This window comes from Mastigoproctus giganteus, chromosome 5 (genome assembly GCF_048544385.1).
Source record: "Mastigoproctus giganteus isolate SK-2022 chromosome 5, ASM4854438v1, whole genome shotgun sequence".
Lineage (NCBI taxonomy): Eukaryota > Metazoa > Arthropoda > Arachnida > Uropygi > Thelyphonidae > Mastigoproctus > Mastigoproctus giganteus.
Genome location: NC_143579.1, coordinates 5,594,919 through 5,616,418, shown reverse-complemented (window position 1 = coordinate 5,616,418; position 21,500 = coordinate 5,594,919). Strand labels below are relative to the sequence as shown.

At 39.8% G+C, this 21,500-nt stretch overlaps 1 protein-coding gene across 1 annotated transcript in view; it reads right to left on the bottom strand.

Moving 5' to 3' along the window:
- Positions 1–21,500, bottom strand: part of LOC150085140 (uncharacterized) — a 91,556-nt gene that overhangs the window by 18,252 nt on the left and 51,804 nt on the right. Inside the window, exons 3-4 of the mRNA XM_090373844.1 lie at positions 16,985–17,131; positions 3,962–4,038 (exon numbers count right to left, since the gene is read on the bottom strand). Of these exons, the coding sequence (XP_090229970.1) occupies positions 3,962–4,038; positions 16,985–17,131 (224 nt within the window). The remainder of the gene's footprint in view (positions 1–3,961; positions 4,039–16,984; positions 17,132–21,500) is intronic.

Below are 21,500 nucleotides of genomic sequence, written 5' to 3'. Positions count from 1 at the left end.
TAAAAGTCCTGAAAGATTGCACCTGATATACTGGAGGCAGGTGTGAACCTGTGTTACTTTGCTTATTAGAGGCTTGAAGAGTGAAACCCATGTTTAGTCTCCAGAGCAAAGCTCCGGTAATCCCCCTATATTCCATCATGCAACATGATTGTATGTATGTATGTATTTTATGTTTGGGCAGCATCTAATACAAGGGTTCAACTCCGCCTCGTCTCATTGTGAAGATACAGATCACTGTAGAACTGACTAGTAATGTACTTAGTGTCAGATTTGTGTTGTGTTGTGCTGTTGGTCTGGCCGTTTGGCTACCCAGAGGCGGCAATCACAACGACGACCGTTTCCATGTACTGGGCCCTCACCATGGGAAGGTAGGACAATCCTACTATCAAGCGCTCTGCCTCCTTGGAAACAGGTTCCCACGGGGCACAAAAAAAAAAAAAAAAAAAAAGAAGCGTTGGTAACTTTTGCAATTGCATAGGAGCACTTTTTTTTTTTTTTTTTTTTTGTACGAATACTTGGACAGCATAGGTCTGCAGAATTGGGAGATTAATTTGGCGTTTGAAGCAGCAGCAGTTCTATTTGTTGTTCCGTGATATTGGGTTCAGCTGATGTTAATTGTCTTCTTATATCCTCATACAGTGTATTTTCGAAGAGGAGATGATGCCAGTTCTCTTTAGTATCACAGTAGCAGATGTCTGTTGGAAGCAAGCCAAGCTGCTGCAGCTTCTCGTTTGGAGAGCAGTGGCTTCCAAACGAGAAGTTTCAAGGGTTAATGAGAGCCAACATCTGACTGATTTAGAAGTTGGGAAGGAGACATCAGGGAGGCATTTTCTGGTGACAGAACCAAATGGGGAAGTGTCCCATCTGGTCTGCCGTAAGTTTACAAGTTCGTTGTAGCATCGGACCCTTTCAGTTTTGGGGTCAGAATTGAGGTCTAGTTCAGTATCCAAGACCTTGGATGGAATTTTCTTTTTAATTCTACTCGGCAATCATCTGAATGGCAGCTGTGGACACTGTTCTGCATGCATATTCTGTATGTGGACAGGAGCATGCTATGTTGAATGGAATTTAGTTTGTCTCTCATTTTAACCTTTCCTGCATGGTGAAACCATGCCCCGACAGCGTAAGTGAAAATAGGCAGGAACGGGGAGAGCGTCTTACTGGACTGCCCCAGTCATTCCTAGAAACATGGATAATAGCAGCAAAAAACCTTTTCACCTTAGACCCAAGAAACAGAAGATGTGGATAGAAATAGTTTATGGTCAGTGACCATTCCTAACACTTTAGCCTGCGTCACAATTGAGAGCTGTACACCAGAGACTTTAACCTGAGGCGGACGCCTGAGATCCAATAATTTTTATTTTGATGAGATTTATGCGGTTTGTTGAGTAATGACCAAGACCAATGATCAGCTAGGAACAGTTTGCTTTATTAAGTCAGAACGGGAATTACCAGAAACCATGATCGTAGGGTCATCTGCGAAAGTCACAATTTTACAGTTTGCAAAGAACCTAGAAAGCCAATTTTGTAGTACCATATTCCAGACGAGGGTTCCAGAACAGATCTCTTGAGGGTACCCTCGAGTGACAGGTGTAGTCATCTATTGGAATTTAGATTTGACCCCAACTGAACAATCTGAAACATAATTTTGGAAGAGCTTATAAGAGTTGGAAGCGGCGGTGGGCCGAACGAAGGCACACTCAACGTCCACAAAGATGGCAAGTTCAAAATTTGACTTTGAGTTTTCTATATGCAGGACTAGGTCAGACAAAGCCTCCTCACGGGAGCGCCCCGTTATAAACTCATACTGAGATAGTGAGAAGAGTTCGTGAAATAATTGTGTGACTTAGTGTCATAAGGTGTTCTAGAATTTTTCCAAGATTTTCCAGAAGTGCAGTGGGCCGTAAGGAGCGAGGATCAGCAGGAGGTTTATTAGGCTTTTTAATGAGATGGAGGAGAGCAACTTTCCACACCTTAGGAAAAACACCTTCAAGTAAACACTTGTTATAAAGAAGTAGGTGGTATAAAGTCAGAACTTAATCTTACAAAGGATTGGAGTTCCCAGAGTCTCTAACAAAATTTGCCCAAGTTGCTCTCTTTCAGGCAGCAATGGCTTTGGTGAACTTACTTCTTTTTTTGGTTATGTAATCATTGCGAAGCTTGAATAAACGGAGAATGAGGGCGCATTCAATTAAGTCCATACCAGGATATTTTTTGACCTTTTTAACTACCTCTGTCAGTTCATCTAAGGTGAGAGGATTTTAAGTGTCCCCAGAGATATTATTGGCGGTTCTTATATCAGAGTGTTCAGGTAGATCCTTCAGAAGGATAGTTAGCTGGAAACAGCTTACCCAATATGATTAAGTTGGAGATCTCATGGATGTCAGATGTTACTGAGCCAAAGATGTGCGATGTGGAAGTTTTTCACGCGCAATCTGGTAAAGGAGACCCCCAAGGATCGCAGTTCCCACAGTCTTTGACAAAATTTGCCCAAATTGCTCTCTTTCAGGCAGCAATGGGCTTTGGTGAACTTATTCTTTTTTTTTTTGTTATGTAATCATTGTGAAGACGTGCCACATCGGGAGAGGCCAGTCGCAGTGACGCTGGTAAAAGCTACGAGCTTGGTGTACTGTTTTGCTTTGTGCAGAGAGTTCACGGGTCCAGGAGTGCACAGAAAGGTGGATGGATTTTTTTCCTGGCTGATTTGTTGGAAGCTTTTAATAGTGATTGTTGCACAATGTCAACAATCTCATTAGCTGTGGAGGAATTACAATGGTCAGAATTTCTCGATGATTGATATCTTTTAAGGTTGTGATGGACATTATTGTGAGATTCAATCTTCCTTACAATTCGAGAACTGTACCCTCGAAATGTAAGGAAGGCCCGCCGCTGGATGGCCCACCGAACCAAATCCGTTGGTAATTCTCTAGGAGGCATCCGGATCAGCTAGTGTATAATCTCACTGCCACTAATCTGCCAGATAGTGACTGGAGGGAGTCCGATTAGTGTTTATGCTGGACGTATTATTGAGACCACGTAATATCAAGGAGCTGGGATTATTCTTGTTGTGTGTGTGCACCATATCCAAAAATCTAATTACTTAATACAATATGTGCCCCCTACCCACTATTTTTAATTTAGTATTGGCTGGTTTTTGTTGGAGGATTTTAGGCTCTTTAGCAACTTAGGTCATATTGTGCCTTATATAATATGTCTGTAAATTGCGTACGTTCTGTGGTCGAATTGCTGTCTGTTGGGCGAAAACCGGAGTTTCTCAGAGGAGAAAACTGTTCTACCCTCGCCTGAAACCGATGAACTCAGCCACATTGTGAAAAAGATCCATAAGAATGCCTCATATCATCATTGACAAGATTCCAACTCAGGTCTTTTCCACCCTGTGTGGGCAGGATGGTGATTACACCAACTGTGCTACCCACGACGGCACAGTATTATGGGCATATTACACAGGGCAGGAAGATAGTTCTTGGGTGCCCCTAATATGGCAATGTGTTTTTTTTTTTTTTTTTTTTTTCCTTTTTGTCTATACTGCAGAGTCCGCGCGGTAGCAGGGCGGTTATAATCACCGTCCTCCCAACACCACCTGGTGAAAAAATCCTGGATTCAGGTATTTTCCATTCAAGTAGGACTGGATAGTTATCTTGTGGAAAGAATATACTTCCTTGTATCACTTGTCTTTACTAATGATGGTTTAGAGTAGTGAGTTCTGTACTGTATTTACAGCAACGTTGATAATAACACTCGAGACAAAACCAAGAGATGAAGGTAAACAGAATATTTTTGAAAATTTACTTCATTATTATTAGTAATAGATTTAAAATTGTAAGTTTAAAGTTGCAATGCGTTAATCTGTCGCTTTAATCTGTTACTTGCAGCGATTGCAAGTAATAGATTAAAGTTTGCAATGCGTTGATTAATAAATAAAGAAATAAAAAGCACTCACTTCTTTTCTCTTTTTCCTGCTCCCGTGTCCCGAAATCCTTTAGCAAAAGGGTTGTGATCGATCTTCAACTGGGTAATCTGCGAAATATAAATATTCTCACAATGAATTTTGAAAAGAGACTTCATTAAAATTTAAAAACTATACAAACACAAAGAGATCATGAAAATACCTAGAGAAATTGGATATACAGCTATGGCGTAAATAGCTTTGGAAACAACCAACTAATGAAGGCAGAACTTTGGGTATCTTCATGCGCACATGCAGGTACATCAACTGACATGCATAGTAAAGTGCCATATTTTACAAAATCCCCGTGCCATTATTTTGATTTCTTTATGAAAAAAATGGTATTGATCACAATCCAGAAGAGTGACATCCGCTTCACATTGGGAATATACCGCACTCAGCTATTTTGTGACAGTTTCTAATAGTAGATGCGTGTTTTGAGTGAATTTGGGTAGAAACGTATGACAAAGCTTTCTTGATGCACTCAAACCGAGAATGTTGGTTGTTTTTCAAATAGCAACGTCAGGGTGCAAATTGAATTGACTCCAACGAATAGGGCAACACGTCTTCTCAAGATTACTCAAGAGTAGTCAATGAACTGTAGATGTCTTTTCATGCTCACATTAAGATGCGCACAGTTTCGTTGGGTAATTGTTTAAAATGTCCCAAACTTCTACAGAAAGCAGATACAAGGATGAGAAGCTTTAATAACCAGAATGATAGTTTAGGGCAGCGAGTAAAACAACGCAAGAACAGCCTGAAGTGTATTTACAGCAATGTTGATAATACACTGAACGATTTGAACTGCTAGTCAGGACAGCTAAGACCGACGTAATTACCAGAATGCAATAGAGAGGATGAATATGGAGCTTTCTAGCTTAACAGAGTAAACAAGGAATGCATGCTCTGACAACCCTGAAATAGAGTCTGTAAGTTCATCGGAATGTAACATGAAAAGGCTAATCATGAAATAGGCTGAGCATGAGAATCACTAGACAAGGTAGCAGAAAGAGGAACAAAGACATTTACATGTATTCTTTGAATTTACATGTATGTACATTCAAAAACGAGAAGAGTAAATCAGATTAGCTCCTTACATAATAATGCGGAAAAGTCATGGATAACCCATCTGATGAGTTCAATTTCTGTACTCCGCACAGAAAAAAAGCCCCTTTATGGATTGTTTGCTAGAGAAACCTGAAGACGTATGGAGCTTGGCGCAAATGGTATGTACCCAGAAATGTACAGGCGGTGGCATAAGATTGCTATTAAGTCATTTAAGTTAATTATGAGGCTGTCCGTTAGAGTCATGGTATTTGACTCAGTCCATAGCAATCAAGATCATGAAGCGTCAGTATATTGTGTATGTAAATTTCTTGTATTCCATGATCGATTTACCTGTTTTGATGGATGAAATATCCTTCTTTCATCAGGCGTACCTGTGAAATGAAACTCACGCAGAAGACAACTAAATCTGCCAAAGTTATGAAAAAGTGCGTGATAATTATCATCGTCTTGGTTTCTTCGAAATCTGTGCTATCCGCTTGGAGAGAACCGCGGGATGGCTGGTGGGCATGAGCCAATTGTTGCAATTACTGGTTGCGCTCCAGAATTCACTAGGTTTAGAAGTCTGATGTACTTCACAGATCAGTGCTGGAATTTCTGCTGCTGTTGTTTGATTTTCTTAAATTAGAAGAAGAGATACAGGGTGTAATGTCAAAATTGGAAGGGTTATTGCAAATAATACTTCGACAAGCAGTTTTCCTTTAGTACTAGTATTAGTAGTGGTAAATGATGCAGAAAGCAAGCTTATAAAGCATCAGCCAAAAAAAACCTTCTCACATTCACCTCGATCCCCTTCTAATAACTTGTCTAGTTCTTTACTCACCACCACAACAACAGATAGAAGTTTGATACAACAATTGACCACTTGCTGATTGAAAGCAAACTTCCATACATTTGTTCTGCAATGAACCTACTTCCGTTTGAATTTATATGCATAGTTGGAGCAATAGTTTGAGCAAGTTCAATGTCATCAGCATTCAGCTTGCTCAATCGATTTAAAATCTTAAACAGATAAGTCAGATAACCTTTCAGGTGCCTGGTCTCCAGCGCTACAATTTACAGAACAAGATTTTCTGGTGAAACCACCCTTTCTTTCCCTTCATCTACATCCTTCCTAAAATTAGGCCTCCAGAGCTATATGCATTACTCAATGAGCAGCCTAACCATTACTTGTACAGTGGGTCTTTTACGGTTGGTGCGTTAATCGGGATTACTGCTACCCATGTGCAGTACTCTTGGGATCTATATAAGGATAGAGGAATTGTAAGATGGAGAGAATACAAAAATAACACCGCATTTAGCGGTCATGTGGGCTTGAACAATGGTCAAGTGAAACGCGCATGCTACTATACATGGGATTATATATGGGATTGTCAGATAAGGTAGCATTAAGAATTTAATGCTACAAAATGCAAGGTTTTACACTTTATTCCAATTTACAATTTAATGCACTTTACATGTCGAATTTCTAATAAACTTATTCTAGTGATAATGAAGGAAATTTTGTGCTTGGTGAGTTTTCCTGTGTATAATATTCAACACCGCTCAACTGAAGAATCCAGTTGGAAGACACGCGTAAAATACTTAGTTTTAAAAAGTACAAGGCTAACAGTTGGAATACGCCTGTTAACCGCAAAAAATTCATTTTTTCTTCTTCCTGTAAGCATTGGAAAGCCATCTTGGAAAAATGAGATTTTTTATATTACGCACTCCCGATTGTTGACTTTAACCATTCGCATTATTTAGTGCGCTTAAATTTATGTATTTATATCACACAGTATTATCATACATCATCATCTGAATGTACAACGACATTGGATAAAACAGTTAAAGGATCACTGCCCCCATCCAGTCTAGTGTATCTGCGTTCATTTAGCTGAAATGACAGTACACCTTCCGAGACTGACGTACAAATGTAAATTACTAAGTTCTCCAACAAATACAGGCCAAGAATATGAAAATACAGCCGTCCAACGTTTCAGTAAATACTCGACCATGTCACCTACTCTCCTTATTCATGAAATACAGCTGCAAAACATACACCTGCTGAATATCGCAAAGAACATCTGAAAACTGCCAGATAGGCTCTACCGCTTGCAGAGTCATTGAGAGAATGGAGAGGGAGCAATCACGATGCCAGTTTGCGACTGAACTTGTTTTGTTACAAAGTGTCGTCGGTGGATTATGGAGTCAGTTCCAAGAAACACACTGTTCGTAGACAACCAGGTCAGTATCGTCGACTGTCTTCAACTCGGAGACAAGCTCTCTCTCGCTTCTGCTCCCCCCCCCCCCCCACCGTCCGTTACAATCGACGCTACAACGTTGCCTGGCTATTCGGACGCACAAAGATGAACACGGATGGCAACCTAAACCACACGAAATTTGTCTGCACAGACATTGACTTTATGCGAAAGACCTGTGGTGAGTGTGTGGGTCTATTGAGTGTATGTCGGGCCAAAAGAATACGGGCACTCGAACATTGTAATTAAACTAATAAGAAATGGCGCCGTGTGTTCTTCCCACATGAGTCCAGGTACGGCCCGCAGCCATTTTCTCGTCGGATTCTAGTGTGGCGTGAAAGAGGAACTACAACCAATCCCATGTATATACGTCGGATTCTAGTGTGGCGTGAAAGAGGAACTACAACCAATCCCATGTATATACAGAAACATAAGACAGTTCAGTGGAGGAAGATGCTATTACGGGTTGGCATTGGTCTCCGTGATCGTGGAGATCTCCACATTATGAGGAACGAGATTATGACTGCCTGCAGGTGAGATCAGATCCTGAGAGCCATAGAGCCTCTTTCTTGTGTTGTTACTGTAGGCTAAGAGGTTTGTGCTGATGGATAACAACGCTGAACCACTATAGCTAGGAAGGGCGATACATGCAAGATGCGAGTTTCGTTCTTACTCCCCATACCTGAACCCCATCGAGACTGCGGTCTCCCAAGGAAGAAGTAGTGCAGCTCGTCCGGACTGCTTCGGGCGGATCCTTTTTGCACCTGTGGTCAAATGGAGGACTGGATCCATGTTTTACTATTTTGTCCGCAATATACAGACCATCGAGTATTGCTATTTAATCAGGTTCCAGGTCTAGCTGAGGACAATGTAAAAATACTAGTTGAGAACAAAACAAACTTTGAGACTTTCCAGACCTTTGCAGAATCGGTCTTTAAGAAAAGACTTGAACTAAGAACTCAAATCCAAAATCGAATATAAATCTGACAGCTGAGAAGTTAATATATATGTTTGTATCCCATTAAATATAAATAGAATGATTTGTTGTAAGATATGTAAATTTAATTGTATTGCTAGGATTTAGAGTTAAAATTCTATTATCTTGTACAAATGTAAATATTTACTTCGCTAAGTTTATTGGAGTTTTCCAAATTGACTTGTATCTGCTGCTACTGAGGCTTGGATATTCTTCCTTTTTTTTTTTTTTTTTGCTGGTTTCCAGGTTTGAGCAACCTGGGGACGGGATTGCTGGCTTGTTGTTGTTGTTGTTGTTTGGATTTTAGGAGCATTAGCAACTAAGGCCATATTGCTCCGGGATATGCGGTGGTCATTCCCTGACCTTCCCGCATCCCCCGTATTTGGTGGTGACGGGGTCGAACCCCGGTCTAATCAAGAAGCGTGTGCTGCGCACTGCTGCTCCTTCCCACCTGGCTACGGAGGCGCCGGGATTGCTGGCACCCACCGGTATTGCACTATCTCCGGTGGGTGCGGGATTTGTGCACAAGGTACTAAAGGTGATAGTAGACCCAGGCTTGGCTGCTTGTGCCTGGGGGCGGGCAGCGGCTGCCTAGGTGTTGGCTGCTCCCTGGTGGCAAGATGAAGATGGACATACACAAGCGATACACCAATACAAAAAGCTTTGCAGAGTTTCTGCACCAACACAGACGTGCAAGGTGGAGACGGGCCAAGGCCTAGGAGCCACCCTTGATACAGGTAAACACACACACACACACACACACACACACACACACACACACACACACACACACACACACACACACACACACACACACACACACACACGTGTTCATATATAATATAGTATTTTATATATGTGTAATGAGAATGCTAATGAATATAAAACTGTATATATATCTTCTTTGTAAGTTTTTGTATATAATTTGTAAATAACTGTGTACAAATAAATGGAAATGGAGCTCGTCCAGACTCTCCAGTGACAATCAGCTGGAAATAGCACTTACACAAGAGAGGTGACTGATTCCGCAACAACTCACTGATACTTGGATTTTACCGATGCATCGCAGATGCAAAGATATCTAGCGTTTTCAGAGGCCCATATAACACTAAAGTCATTGTCGCATGGGTCCACAACGGTGACAAACGCTATTCCATTCCTGCACACGCTTACTGTACTTTTTTCTGATGTGCCATGTTCCAGTGAAGCCACAATCACTGGTCACTTTGGAATTGTGTTGAACTTTTTCGACATACATAAATTGGCAGTTTGCAACTACATCATGAAGTATGTATGTCATCATATGTGCAGAAATATCTTTGCGCATTCTGTGAGTTCCCTAATTGTCTTGACCAGCGTAGAAGTCTCTTACTATAGTATTTATTATCATTTTTTAATTTTTTTTAAAAATTAATGTAAGAATACAAATTTCTGAACCACATTTCCTTTGGTTGGATAACCACTGCTTTTCGGTTTTAGACTTAAGTTATATTCACTCGTGTTTAATAAATTTGATAATTGAGAGCTATTAAATGCTCAATAATTCCTATATTCTATTATATTATAAATCAACAGGGATTACCTTTATTTTAGATATAGGAAGCTTCTTTTCCAACTCTTCTAGTGAACTAGGAGAGTTGGAAAAGAAGCTTCCTATATCTAAAATAAAGGTAATCCCTGTTGATTTATAATTCACTCATGTGTACACTCAGTATTCGGAGCAAAGTGGATAGATGATAGTATTGAATTTTAATTATTATAATAGGTTTGTGTATATTTCTGAGTATCCCTCTTCCCACACAGCATATACCATAATGCACAAGTTCAATTACTTGACTTCCCAAGGTACCGGTTATATTCCTTAGCATTTTAAACTTAAGTGTTTCGTTCCTTATCAGTGAATGAACTAAAAACAGTGAGCAACTTTCTAGTTTTCATTTCGTGCGCATTGTACGTACTGTACATTTACGTTGCTCACTTCTCGGCCTTTTTTTTTTAATTCTTATTAAATTTTACACTTAAAAAAACGGAAAGCAATAGCAAACTTCAACACTGATAAGGAAGACAGTGAAGTCAGGTCAAACAAGAACAGTTCCAAGCATAATGCAATTATAAGAAGCATATATGTACATCCTTTTCATTCTAGAATTCCTTCCCGATTACCTCCTGCAATCAGTGTATACCCTATATTCAAACATGGGTCACTTCAACCTTGGGAAGTAATAATGTTGGGAAGTATTATGCACATTTAATTGCAGGTAGATGAAACAAGATGAGACGAGAAAATGATCTAGATCCCTTCACAATGAGAGTGGGTTGTGTGGCATAACGGGAATGTCTATTCGCCATTTAGCAGAAACAGTGGAACACCTAAAATCAGATGCTGGAAACATCGTACGTCGACAGACGATAACCCAACCCTGAGACCATATTGACAGTTGAAACAGACAGTGAAAGAAAATTGCGAAAGCACCATTAAAGAGCTTACTCGCGAAATATAACGGACGCGTAAGACAAACTCATAAAAAGACACTTCATAGAATCGATTACCATGGTCGTGCAGCTTCCCGTAAGCCTAAGCTAGCTTCCATCAATATGTCTTCCTCTTATCCTAATGCAGAGAAGAGAAGCATTGGACATTACAGCAGTTGCATAACGTGAAGAGGATGGACCCACTTGAGTGTGTCGTATACCCAAAGAACGGTTTCACCCAGATAGCCTTGCACCAACAAAGAAATTTGTGGTGCTTTGGATTTAATTCAATAAATGCCATCGATGAAACTTAACATAAGTTGCGGCATGCTGAGTAGTTCTTTGGACTGGCCGTATTTGTGTCGGCATGGCAATGTTTCAAAGCACGGTAGTACAACAGTGGTCGGAGGGGAATAATGTGACGAACCTGCTACTTTCAACCCAGAGGCCAGATCTGAATGCAACCGAACCCCTTTTAACTAGACATAGCCTTACGAAGGAGTGGAGAGAGGTTTCAATGTATACAAACCAAAAACTTGTAGAGTTCACTCCCCCCCAGATGGTTACTGATGTTATTCAGGGAACATACTCCATATTAAAATTAGGTAGATGGGCTGAGAAGTGGTAACTTGAGCTCAGACAATGATAAATGCAAGGAACTACATATGGGAAACTGAAAGCCAGAAAAACATACTAATTAGGCGGTACTGTCCTCAGGGCGGTGGAGAACAAAAGAGATTTGGGAGTCCTTGTACAGTCCAACACGAAGTTCTCTGGGCAGTGCAGACAGGTGCTATAACAGCCCAGGGGGTTCTGTCAATGATATACAGAAATTTTGCATGCAAGAATAAGGAGATGAGTACACCATTGTATAAGGTAGTGGTTAGGCAGCATATTGAATACAGCATACAGGTCTGAAAACCTTATTTTAAGTAGGATGTATATCTATTGGAAGGAATTCAAAGAAGAGCAATTAATCATGGATACAAAAGGTTTCTCTTATCAAAAAATACTTATTTTGCAAATTGCAGCGCCTGGAAATTAGGCAGCGCAGAAAAGGACCTGATTGAAGTAAGGCTTTAAATGGATTGAGTAAACTAAATGCTGATGGCAATCTTACCCTTTCTTGAAAACACACGTTACACGATGTGAGGAAATTTGCTTTCAACCAGAGAGTAATGGATCATTGGAACAGTTTACATCTGGTGTTGTGAAGTGGGTAGTTTGAAAAAAAAAATATGGAAGACACAGAAAAAATTATTAGGAGTGGGCAGATGAGGTTTTTTTTTTTTTTTTTTTTTTTTTTTTGATCGTTGATACTTCATATCATTTCGGGCGGGCATAATATGACACTTTCCTTATATCATTTGTCACTACTAATACTAATAGTGTTAGTAATGTATTAACCACATGGTGCAAAGAAGCCTAAGGCTTTTGTAGAACCAGCCAAAAAAAATTAATAATAAATAAATAAAAAAAAAGAATAAATAAATTAAACTATCTATTTGACTCCCTTCTGTCACGCAGGTACCTATCCGGATGACCTTTGAATAGTTACCAAACTCCGTAGCCCACATATTTGAAGTCTTTCATCATATGGATATCCATTTTTCTGATCTCACCAGGAGCCTTCTCTGTCTTTGGAACTTTTCAAGAAACCGGATATATATATATTTTTTTTTTTTTTTTTAAGGTGTGGTCTCCATAGTTGAACATAGATAGAGTTCCAAGTGCTCTCTTAGGATTGCTTTTATTAGATCACACTTTGGCACAGTGGGATTATGACCTCTACAAGCAAATGTTCGATAAACCACCGATAGAACACCATGGGCACTCATTGCCTCCTGCCGACACTGCTTGGAGGACTTCATTTCCGACCGTATCGCAACTCGCCAAAAGTACCGATCCTTGGGGAACCCCACTTCTTATGTTTGCCAATCTAAAGAGTAACCATTAGTCACAATCCTCTGCATCCTACCTTGAGCTCCATCTAAGGAGGTTTCCTGTGATTCCGACGTGTTCCAGTTTGTGCAGTAACCTCTCATGCGAGACTGAATAGAATGCTTTGCTGAAATCCAAGTTTTTTTTTTTTTTTTTTTTTTGGTAGTTGTTGGCGCATCGGCTTCTGTGGCCATAATGCACCTCCCAAGGTTTTTGCAGTACTTTGATCCGAGCCCGAGGCGGGATTCGAACCCGCGACCTTTGGGTTGCCAGGCAGGCACTTTACCCACCTGGCTAGCCCGGTCGGCTGAAATCCAAGTAAACAATGTCGAAATTATTTCTTACGTCCATATCATTATGTAACTCTGTCAAAATAGCTGACCAGGTTGGTTGAACATGATTTTCCATTTACAAACCCCCCCTGTTGTACTTCTCTTGATCATTACTTCCATTGTTCCCCCACCATAAAGTCAGACTGACCGGCCTGTTGTTATTCACTTCACCCTTAGAACCACCTTTTGTATTGGCGATACATTGGCACTTCTTCAGTCCAAGGGAATTGAAGTTCTCCTGAGTCATCATAATCAACCTTAATGGTTCAATGTATTCTTTTGCTGCTTCCCTCTAAATTACTCAAAATTATATGCCATCAACTCCAGGAGCCTTATTCACCGAAAAGCCTTGAAAGATTTTCTTTACACATCTTCTGACATTTCAATTATCGCTAATGTCATGTTTCTCAGTTTCACATGCAGTTTCTTCTCACTGTGAAGGGTTTTTTCTTCTGCAAATATTGATGCAAATTAACTGGTGAATTCATCCTCAAGCTCAATCTAAGATTTCTTATTACCCAGGGGATTGATTCCCGCTCCGAATTGCTTCGCTCTTTTTTTTTTTATAATCATATACATGAAAATTCCTTGTCCCCTTTCTTTGCCCGCAACGTTGGGTCTCAGTAGGGGTCCAGCGGCTAAACGGCCAGATGAACAACAGAACACAACACTACACATGTACAATAGCTTGAAGTGGTGAAACCCATGTTTAGTCTCTAGAGCAAAGTTCCCGGATTCCCCCCCCCCCATACTTCTCCTTCAACCCATGCACGGTACTAAGTACTATAGGTTTTGATACCTTTCGTGTTCGGGGTTTTCATAAAAAAAAAAAAAAAAATCCATACTCTTTTAAATCTCTGGCCTTCCCAGCGAACTGGTACACCCACAATGAAAGCAACGCGGAGATGGGGGAAACTCCTAGTGTCGTTAGACACTAAATACACTTTACACTTTTTTCTCTCTCTTAGCCAGTGATTTCTCATAATCAGCTTTTGCCAGAGTAACCTTTTGTGTAATACTATTACAGACCAAACTGTAGCGGTTACAGGCCTCAGTACTTATCGTTCTGTATCTTTTTTATGCCCTTTTTCTTCTATATTAAATTAAATAACCCATAATTCATCCTTCTCGATATATAATAGAAGTATAATAGATGTCTTTCTATTATACTTTCTTATTGGTATACATGCGTTCATGGCCTTCTGTGACTATAGCTTTAAAAGTATTCATAATTCTAACGTATTCGCGCTCTGTGTGCTATCTCCCCCGTTGATAGGGCCATGTAGCATGCTGTCATAATCTCCTTTCCTGAAATTAAAACCCATCCTTTTGTCTTTAACAACCGCTACTTCTCTCCCCATCATCTAAACTTAGAACTCTGTGAATACTCCTGACTAATCGTTCCTGTACTGTCAGCCCTATGATGTCATCGGTCATCTCTAGTATCTTCTATAACGTGCTAGTACAAATAACTATCATCTGTTTTAAAAATTTGTCCATCTTGATGAGTTTCCCCTCCCACTTACTCCAATCAAACAGGCGCAAATTCAAATTACCGTAATACGACATTCACCTGCTTTTTCACTTCACACAGATTCTATGCTGGGGTTCATAAGTTCTGAACCTGGGAAAGATTTAGCCATACTTCGTGTTTTATTTCGTAGCTTTCCAAGCTAATGTTCTGGGTATACTGTCTCATTTTGAATTTCTGCTTTTCGATAAACCAACCAGCAACATTTCTATTTATTTTTCTCATGTGGGATCTGTCAGATGTAAAGCGACTTTACTCTTTTGACCTACTAAATTCCCATCCATATATATAAGCTTCTGTGTGCATTTGTATATGTAATTTGCTAAAGATTCGTGTTCTGGAATTAGTTACATAAAATGCCGGCACAATCTGAGGACATTGTGCAATTGTGTTTTTATAATTTGGATAAATAACACCACCGCCCTTCCCCGATAAATGATGCTTGTTTTGCAAGTGTTGCAATACAATTTAACCTACAAATCCATTCAGTCGATACCAATTGATCCCTAAATCCACAATAAAATAGAAACAGCCTGTCCGTGCGTGTATGTGTGTAAGAGAGAGAGACAGAGACGAAACTGCGTGTACTGTGAGGACATCAGCAGCCCAACCACTACCACAACCCTCCTGAATAACTGAGAGCCAATTTATCAGGATATAACTCTCCATCTCATCGATATGACGTGTGTTCGTGCACAGGTGCCGTATCAGGTAGCCGAGGGCCAAGTACCTATTGATTTGTGGGCCATACACGCCTGCTCTTACTGGATAATAAATCCCACACTTGCACACATACAATCTCTTTTTCTTTGAGCTGAAAAAAAAAAAAAACATTCATCTTTGCTTAGTCTGGGTTCACCCACTCTGATGTGCTGGGCGTGTAAGAAGATAACAAATTAAACTTCGAAGTGCGTGGAAATATATTAATGTATCGAGAATTTGATGGTGCATCTTGAATTTGGCATTAATTTTCATCAAACTAAGGAAAATGTCAATCTTTCATTTGGCTGTAAGTGGTAAACACCTTTATGTCACGCGATTAAGACGAAAAAGAGAAAAAGATGCTTCGTAACCTTCAATAAAATCCTTTAATAGCGATCAAAATACAAAGAAGTTTTCGTCTGATCCCAGATTATCCCACCATCCCGATATGTTAAGGTATACCGTATAAACATGTGACTGTAAAGAAGCACTACTTGGAGTTCAGTATCAAATTTCCTTCCAAGGGGCCTGCCTTCACAACAGTAAAAACCAGCCACGTGATACCCTGATGCTGCAGAGCCTGTGAAATATTGTAGAAGATAATTCGCTGATGAGTTTTATGAAGGACTTGCTCGAAGGGTTTTCTGCCATTGTTGACAATTTGCCACGGGAAAAATTCTTTTAAGCTATTTCTGTAGGTGTTATTAGTTGAAGGAAACTAATTAGCCAGTGAAGTGCTGAAAATGCTGCTGGCAGATGTACAAATGCGCAGCTCGTCCTGGCGAGCGGCTGGATGAGGTGTTGCAATAGAAGATTATGTGGAGATTGCTTTTTCAATAAATAGCAGCAGACAAATCACTCGCTGCCTCACAGCTGACTTCGAACCCGTAATTTGGAAGATATCGAAAAAGCAATTTGAACACATCTCGCCTTGTTGAGCTGGTAATTACTGGCACATCATCACATCGGACTAATGACCTCCCTCCTTTCTAACACCCCCAATAAAACGTCTTTCTTCGCTTTTCTTAAGTTGTTGCAACTTGAGAAAGATTTTCGGCAAAAGCACAATATTTGACCAAAGTAAGCATACTGCCACAATGGAAAGGGCTAGAGCTAGTTCTAGTTGTAATGAGGCTAGTGTTGAGTTGATAAAGCAAGTTTTATTGTCTTCAGTAGCTTTATAGAATGGCCCTACACTGTATGTATAGGGTAAGCATATAATTATAATTCACAGTGTTGAATTTTTAGTGTTGTCCCCCTGTTGTGGGTTGCTCTATGGACGTTTATAATTTTATTAAAACCTAGATATATATATATATATATATATATATATATATAGAGAGAGAGAGAGAGAGAGAGAGAGAGAGAGAAAGAGAGATGGAGAGCGCTTTCACATTCCAGGAGTGTGTAACCTGATAACTCACACATAACCAAAGGAAAAGGGGGAGGACGGGGGGGGGTTTCGCAACAGCATGCCGAAGGTCACCTTAGATTATTAATGGCTCTGCGAAGGGAGAATGATGAGTTAATGATGGTGGATGGCCAATTAGGAGCCTGTCAAGGTGAGCCCCGAACTGCTAAGAAACCTGCGCTCCCGTTCATCAGCTCTGCACTGTTGGGATGTTCCCGGATTACTTACCTTCGCAATGACCTTGCGTTTTGCTGTTCTGATTAGAACGCCGGGATTCTGAGGTGGATAAACGTCCGTGAAGAGAATGAGAAGATAAGAAAAAGAAAATGATCAAATGAGGGACCTACCTTTTCGTTCTGGTAGGCAGTCACGGCTATGAACTCCGTCTGTTTGAAAACGTACGTACGGAAGGTGCTGTAGGGGAGTTTCAAGATGTCGTTGGCTCGCACCAAGTGGAACCTTGGTTGGTACTTGTGCATCGAATTCAGAATGGTCTGTAAGATAAATACGCTGCTTTAAACATCATAAGCAATATACTTTACAAAAGCAAATATAGTTAGGTCAAGCGTGTAACTGTTCGTTAATATTAAAAGCTAGTTAATGTTAAAACCACATTTGCAAAAAGTCATTATAAAAATTATTGATGATAAGTACTTGTGAAAAAGCGCTGCCAAGGAAGATGGAATCCAGATATGATATGGTAGTCGACTATTATTAATCTCTGATTAGAGAATCTCCAGATGTCTGTTGTAAAAGGAAATATTTTGCTTTAATAGAATTTGTATGCATATAAATATTTCCTTTCCTTTTGAGAACAGTGGGTGGTACAAAATTATTTTTAAGTTTAGATTTAAATCCAGCGCATGAAAATTTACTGGAAAGGCCTATTTCTCTTGGGATTAGGATTATTTTTGTTTTGTTGTTCAGCTTAATTATTAAATCGTAATTAGTACTTTACTAATCGTAATCTGTCAGGCATGATCTATGCATCAAACCAGATTGGATAAACAGAACAGAAATAATGCAATTATGATTTTCATTTTATAGACTCCTGTAAGTGTTCATGTTTACTACTGTAAATTTATAGTACTTATTTTGGGACTAGGGTGTTGTAACTCTTGTTTAAAGTAAACTAATGTGCCGCGTCATGCTCTGAAAAACAATGAGAGAACTTTGTGAAAATAGAAAATCAAAAAAAGAGAGTTCAAAGAGATATACATAAACTTAAGTCGCAACCTTACCAACAAAATTCAAATTGAAATTAAAAATCGGTTTGGATAAAAAATATAATTGCAGTTGAGCAGAATCAGCAACCATCTAGTTCTGGTTTTAACCTGACTCTCTTGAAAAAGGTGCTTGGAACTTTAGGTTCAATATATTTTCATGTATATTGATTTAGTGACGCTGATAATTTTACAGGGGTCAACTAATTTTTGTCAAAAATCAGTTGACCCCTGTAAAAATCTCCCAGAAAGCATTGACTGTTTATATAATACGACATTTACTTTTTTTTATGTAAGAAGCAAATCTATGAAAGAAAGGACTTATGAGTAAATGCCACGATATGCAGGCGCCTCCGTAGCCAGGTGGGAAGGAGCAGCAGTGCGTAGCACACGCTTCTTGATTAGACCGGGGTTCGAGCCCGTCACCACCAAATACGGAGGATGCGGAAAGGTCAGGGAATGACCACCGCATATCGCGGAGCAATATGGCCTTAGTTGCTAATGCTCCTAAAAACCAAACAACAACAGCCACGATATGCCTCACTGCTACTCTACAAATAAGCAGCACTTCTCGTAAAATAAAACCTGCTGTATAATGTTGCTTTATTTGAAATATGGTGCTCTCCCTCGAAATAGAAGTTTCAGTTCATCTCAGCACGCCATTGCAATACAAATAGCCAATTCTAAGTAGCCAATCAAAACACAAAAACAACCTTATAAAAGATCGTATGTCTTATTCTGTTGTGATATTAATTAATGAGCAGGAACTGAAGTCCTTTTCAGTTTTAATTTATTGTTATATTTTATAGAATAGATGACTTTCATCAACCGGTGAAATACCACCACTTTGCTTATTGGAGGCTTGAAGTGGTGAAACCCATGTTTAGTCTCTAGAGCAAAGTTTCCGGCATCCCCCCCCCCATACTGCTCCTTCAACCCATTCACGGTACTAATTACTATAGGTTTTGATACCTTTCGTGTTTGGGGTTTTCATAAAAAAAAAAAAAAAAAAAAAACACAAGGGATGGCAAACATACTGCCCCCGGGCCTCAATCGCAGCCTACAAAAGATTAATGAAAAGAAATAAAATTAAAATACTATAGAACTATAAAGCAACAATCATTAGAACTAATATTGATAGACTGGTTGCAGAAAAATGGTAAGTTTTCAGGAAAATGGCCAATCAGTAATGTATAATATTTTATATTTGTATTTCGGCCACATTGTTTATGTTTATTATTATTATTATTAGTTTATTTATCTAACACCCCTGTACAGAGATATAATTGTACATGTGTAAATTGTATTGAAGTATATATGTATGAGTTCCCGGTCTATGGTGGCATCCAGAAATAATCTATGTCAGGCCTCTTTGCCACCAGGGAGCAGCCATCACATGGACAAATGCTGCCCGGTGCCCGATCACCGGCACAAGGAGCAGCGCCTGTGTCCAGTCTCAAAAGCATCCACTGGAGGCAGTGCTAAACCAGATCTGTGCAAAAAAAAAAAAAAAAAAACCTCATGTAATTGCAAACTGACCATGCCTTCCAATGGCCTGCTATCATTCCGCAAGAGGTAGTGCAATACTTGCCGGAGAAAAAAAATAATAAAAATAGATAACTAAATACACAAAAATGAAAATAATAAATAGACAGAGAGAGTCCAGTTCATTTCCACAAAAACTTCTACCACAATTTCCAATTAGAAAAATCTGTTGTCTGTTTTATTACCCATCATATTAATATTGCTGTCTAAGTAAGTTCACAATTGTTCTCCTTTCTGAGAAAACACTGGCAGCAAAATTCTGCAAGCAGTTGAAATTTTCCCGAGAATCCAAAAGGACATCTGCGTTATTCTCATTCAAATTTGGTGCATCATTATACAGCAACGCACGGGCCTCTTCATAGATGGGACAGTATAAAAGAACATGCAACCAGTCCTCCGGTTCTTCACAAATACAAAAAGAGTGTTTCTAAATTTATTTGACAAAGTTTCTCTTTGAATGAGCCATGTAAGAATAAATGCATTAAAAGTATATCTAAATTTCTTAGCAATTGTTGAAATAAAATAATAAAATAATTAATTGTGGAATTTTTGTTTTCCTTTTATGTTTATCTTATTCGGCCCGCCATAGTCGCAATAGTAAGAATTTGGCTCGGATGCCGAATTGTGTTTGTTCGAAACCGCTGGAATAGGCCGTTAAAAAACTGAGATTTTCCATGGAAAAGACATCTCTTTGTATTAATATTCCGCCATTTTTGAGACTATTATAAGACGATGTCTCAGCATTGCAATGAAAATAAATAACACTTCTGCTAAGAGAAATAATGCTATTTATTTGTAATGCGATGTCAGCCGTCCAGACTGCTGTTTCAGTGGTTATTGCTACCTCATTGATGGAAGGCCGTTATATCAGTATGAAATTTAATTGCACGTATGTATAGTTAATCCTGCTTATTGTAATTATTTTTTTTTTGAAAGTTGACACAATTTATGGGTGCCGAAAAATTTTCGTGATAATTAATCAGTCGACTGAAAAATGAATTCGTTAAAAAATGATCTAAATGAATTCCTCGATCCTCACTTTCGTAAGGATTATTGGTAACGCACTTGCGAGAAATATTTTCTGCAATGGACTAACGATGATATCCACAACAGGTCTCATTTGCCGTTTAATGGGCGCAAGCCCAGACTTTATTATATAGCAGAGTGGAAGATCTACTCTTGCAGCACTCCGTAGTAAAACACAAAGGATAGGTTTCCTTAGAAGAGGGTGTGAAAGGGGACGAAGAGAGTAGTACGTGACAGGTAGTGGACAGGTTTCATTAGCTGAAGACAGTCAATGTTTCCAGTCAAGAGCGCGTGGCCATTACAGCAGTAGCGATAATACGAAGACTGTTTATTGACACCGCCACAATTGTACTAGGCACTTATTAACAGTGTCTTCGACTGTGTGGTAAGTGCGAGCGAGGCTCTGTGACACGAAGACCGATAACGGATATCGTAGACGCGAGTACCAGGCCGAGAGAAGTTTCCCAGCTTAGAGATTCCGCTGACCCATCTCGAGGTTTATTGCCAGGGAGTGGGAACACATTACGTTGTTTAGTGCGCTCATTGGAGCTGCGCAGGCAAAATTAATACGCCATTTGCCGGGGACACCCTGTGACGCAATGAGAGCCACTGCTCGGGGCCTAAGTGGACGCACATCCCCGCATTCCCAGCGGCAACTGCCAAGCCTCCTTCGTCAATAAAGAGACACGAACTAGAAACAGTCGAATTTGCAGCCTCATCATCATTACTGTTATTATTTATCGCGAGGGGCCCCTTCCTTTGCGTGTTTTGCGATTTGCTCCTTTTATTGCCCTTAAAATGAGCGAACACAGTCGGAGCTCCTCCACTGCCATAAAACTTGCGACCGTTATTCGCATTGCGACCAGGTAAGTGTCGAGCTGAACAAAGGGAAGAATTTTAATTGGTCACGTTCATAATAGATCCTGCTCGTGCGGCAGACAGGTGCCTCGCTCCCTGACAGGGAAATTGAGTTCGCATATTAGAGAATATTACGATCACAAGAAGAGGAGATGGTGGATGCGGGTTCCCAAAGAAATCCTTGGGTTTTTAACAGGGACTCGATCTCCCC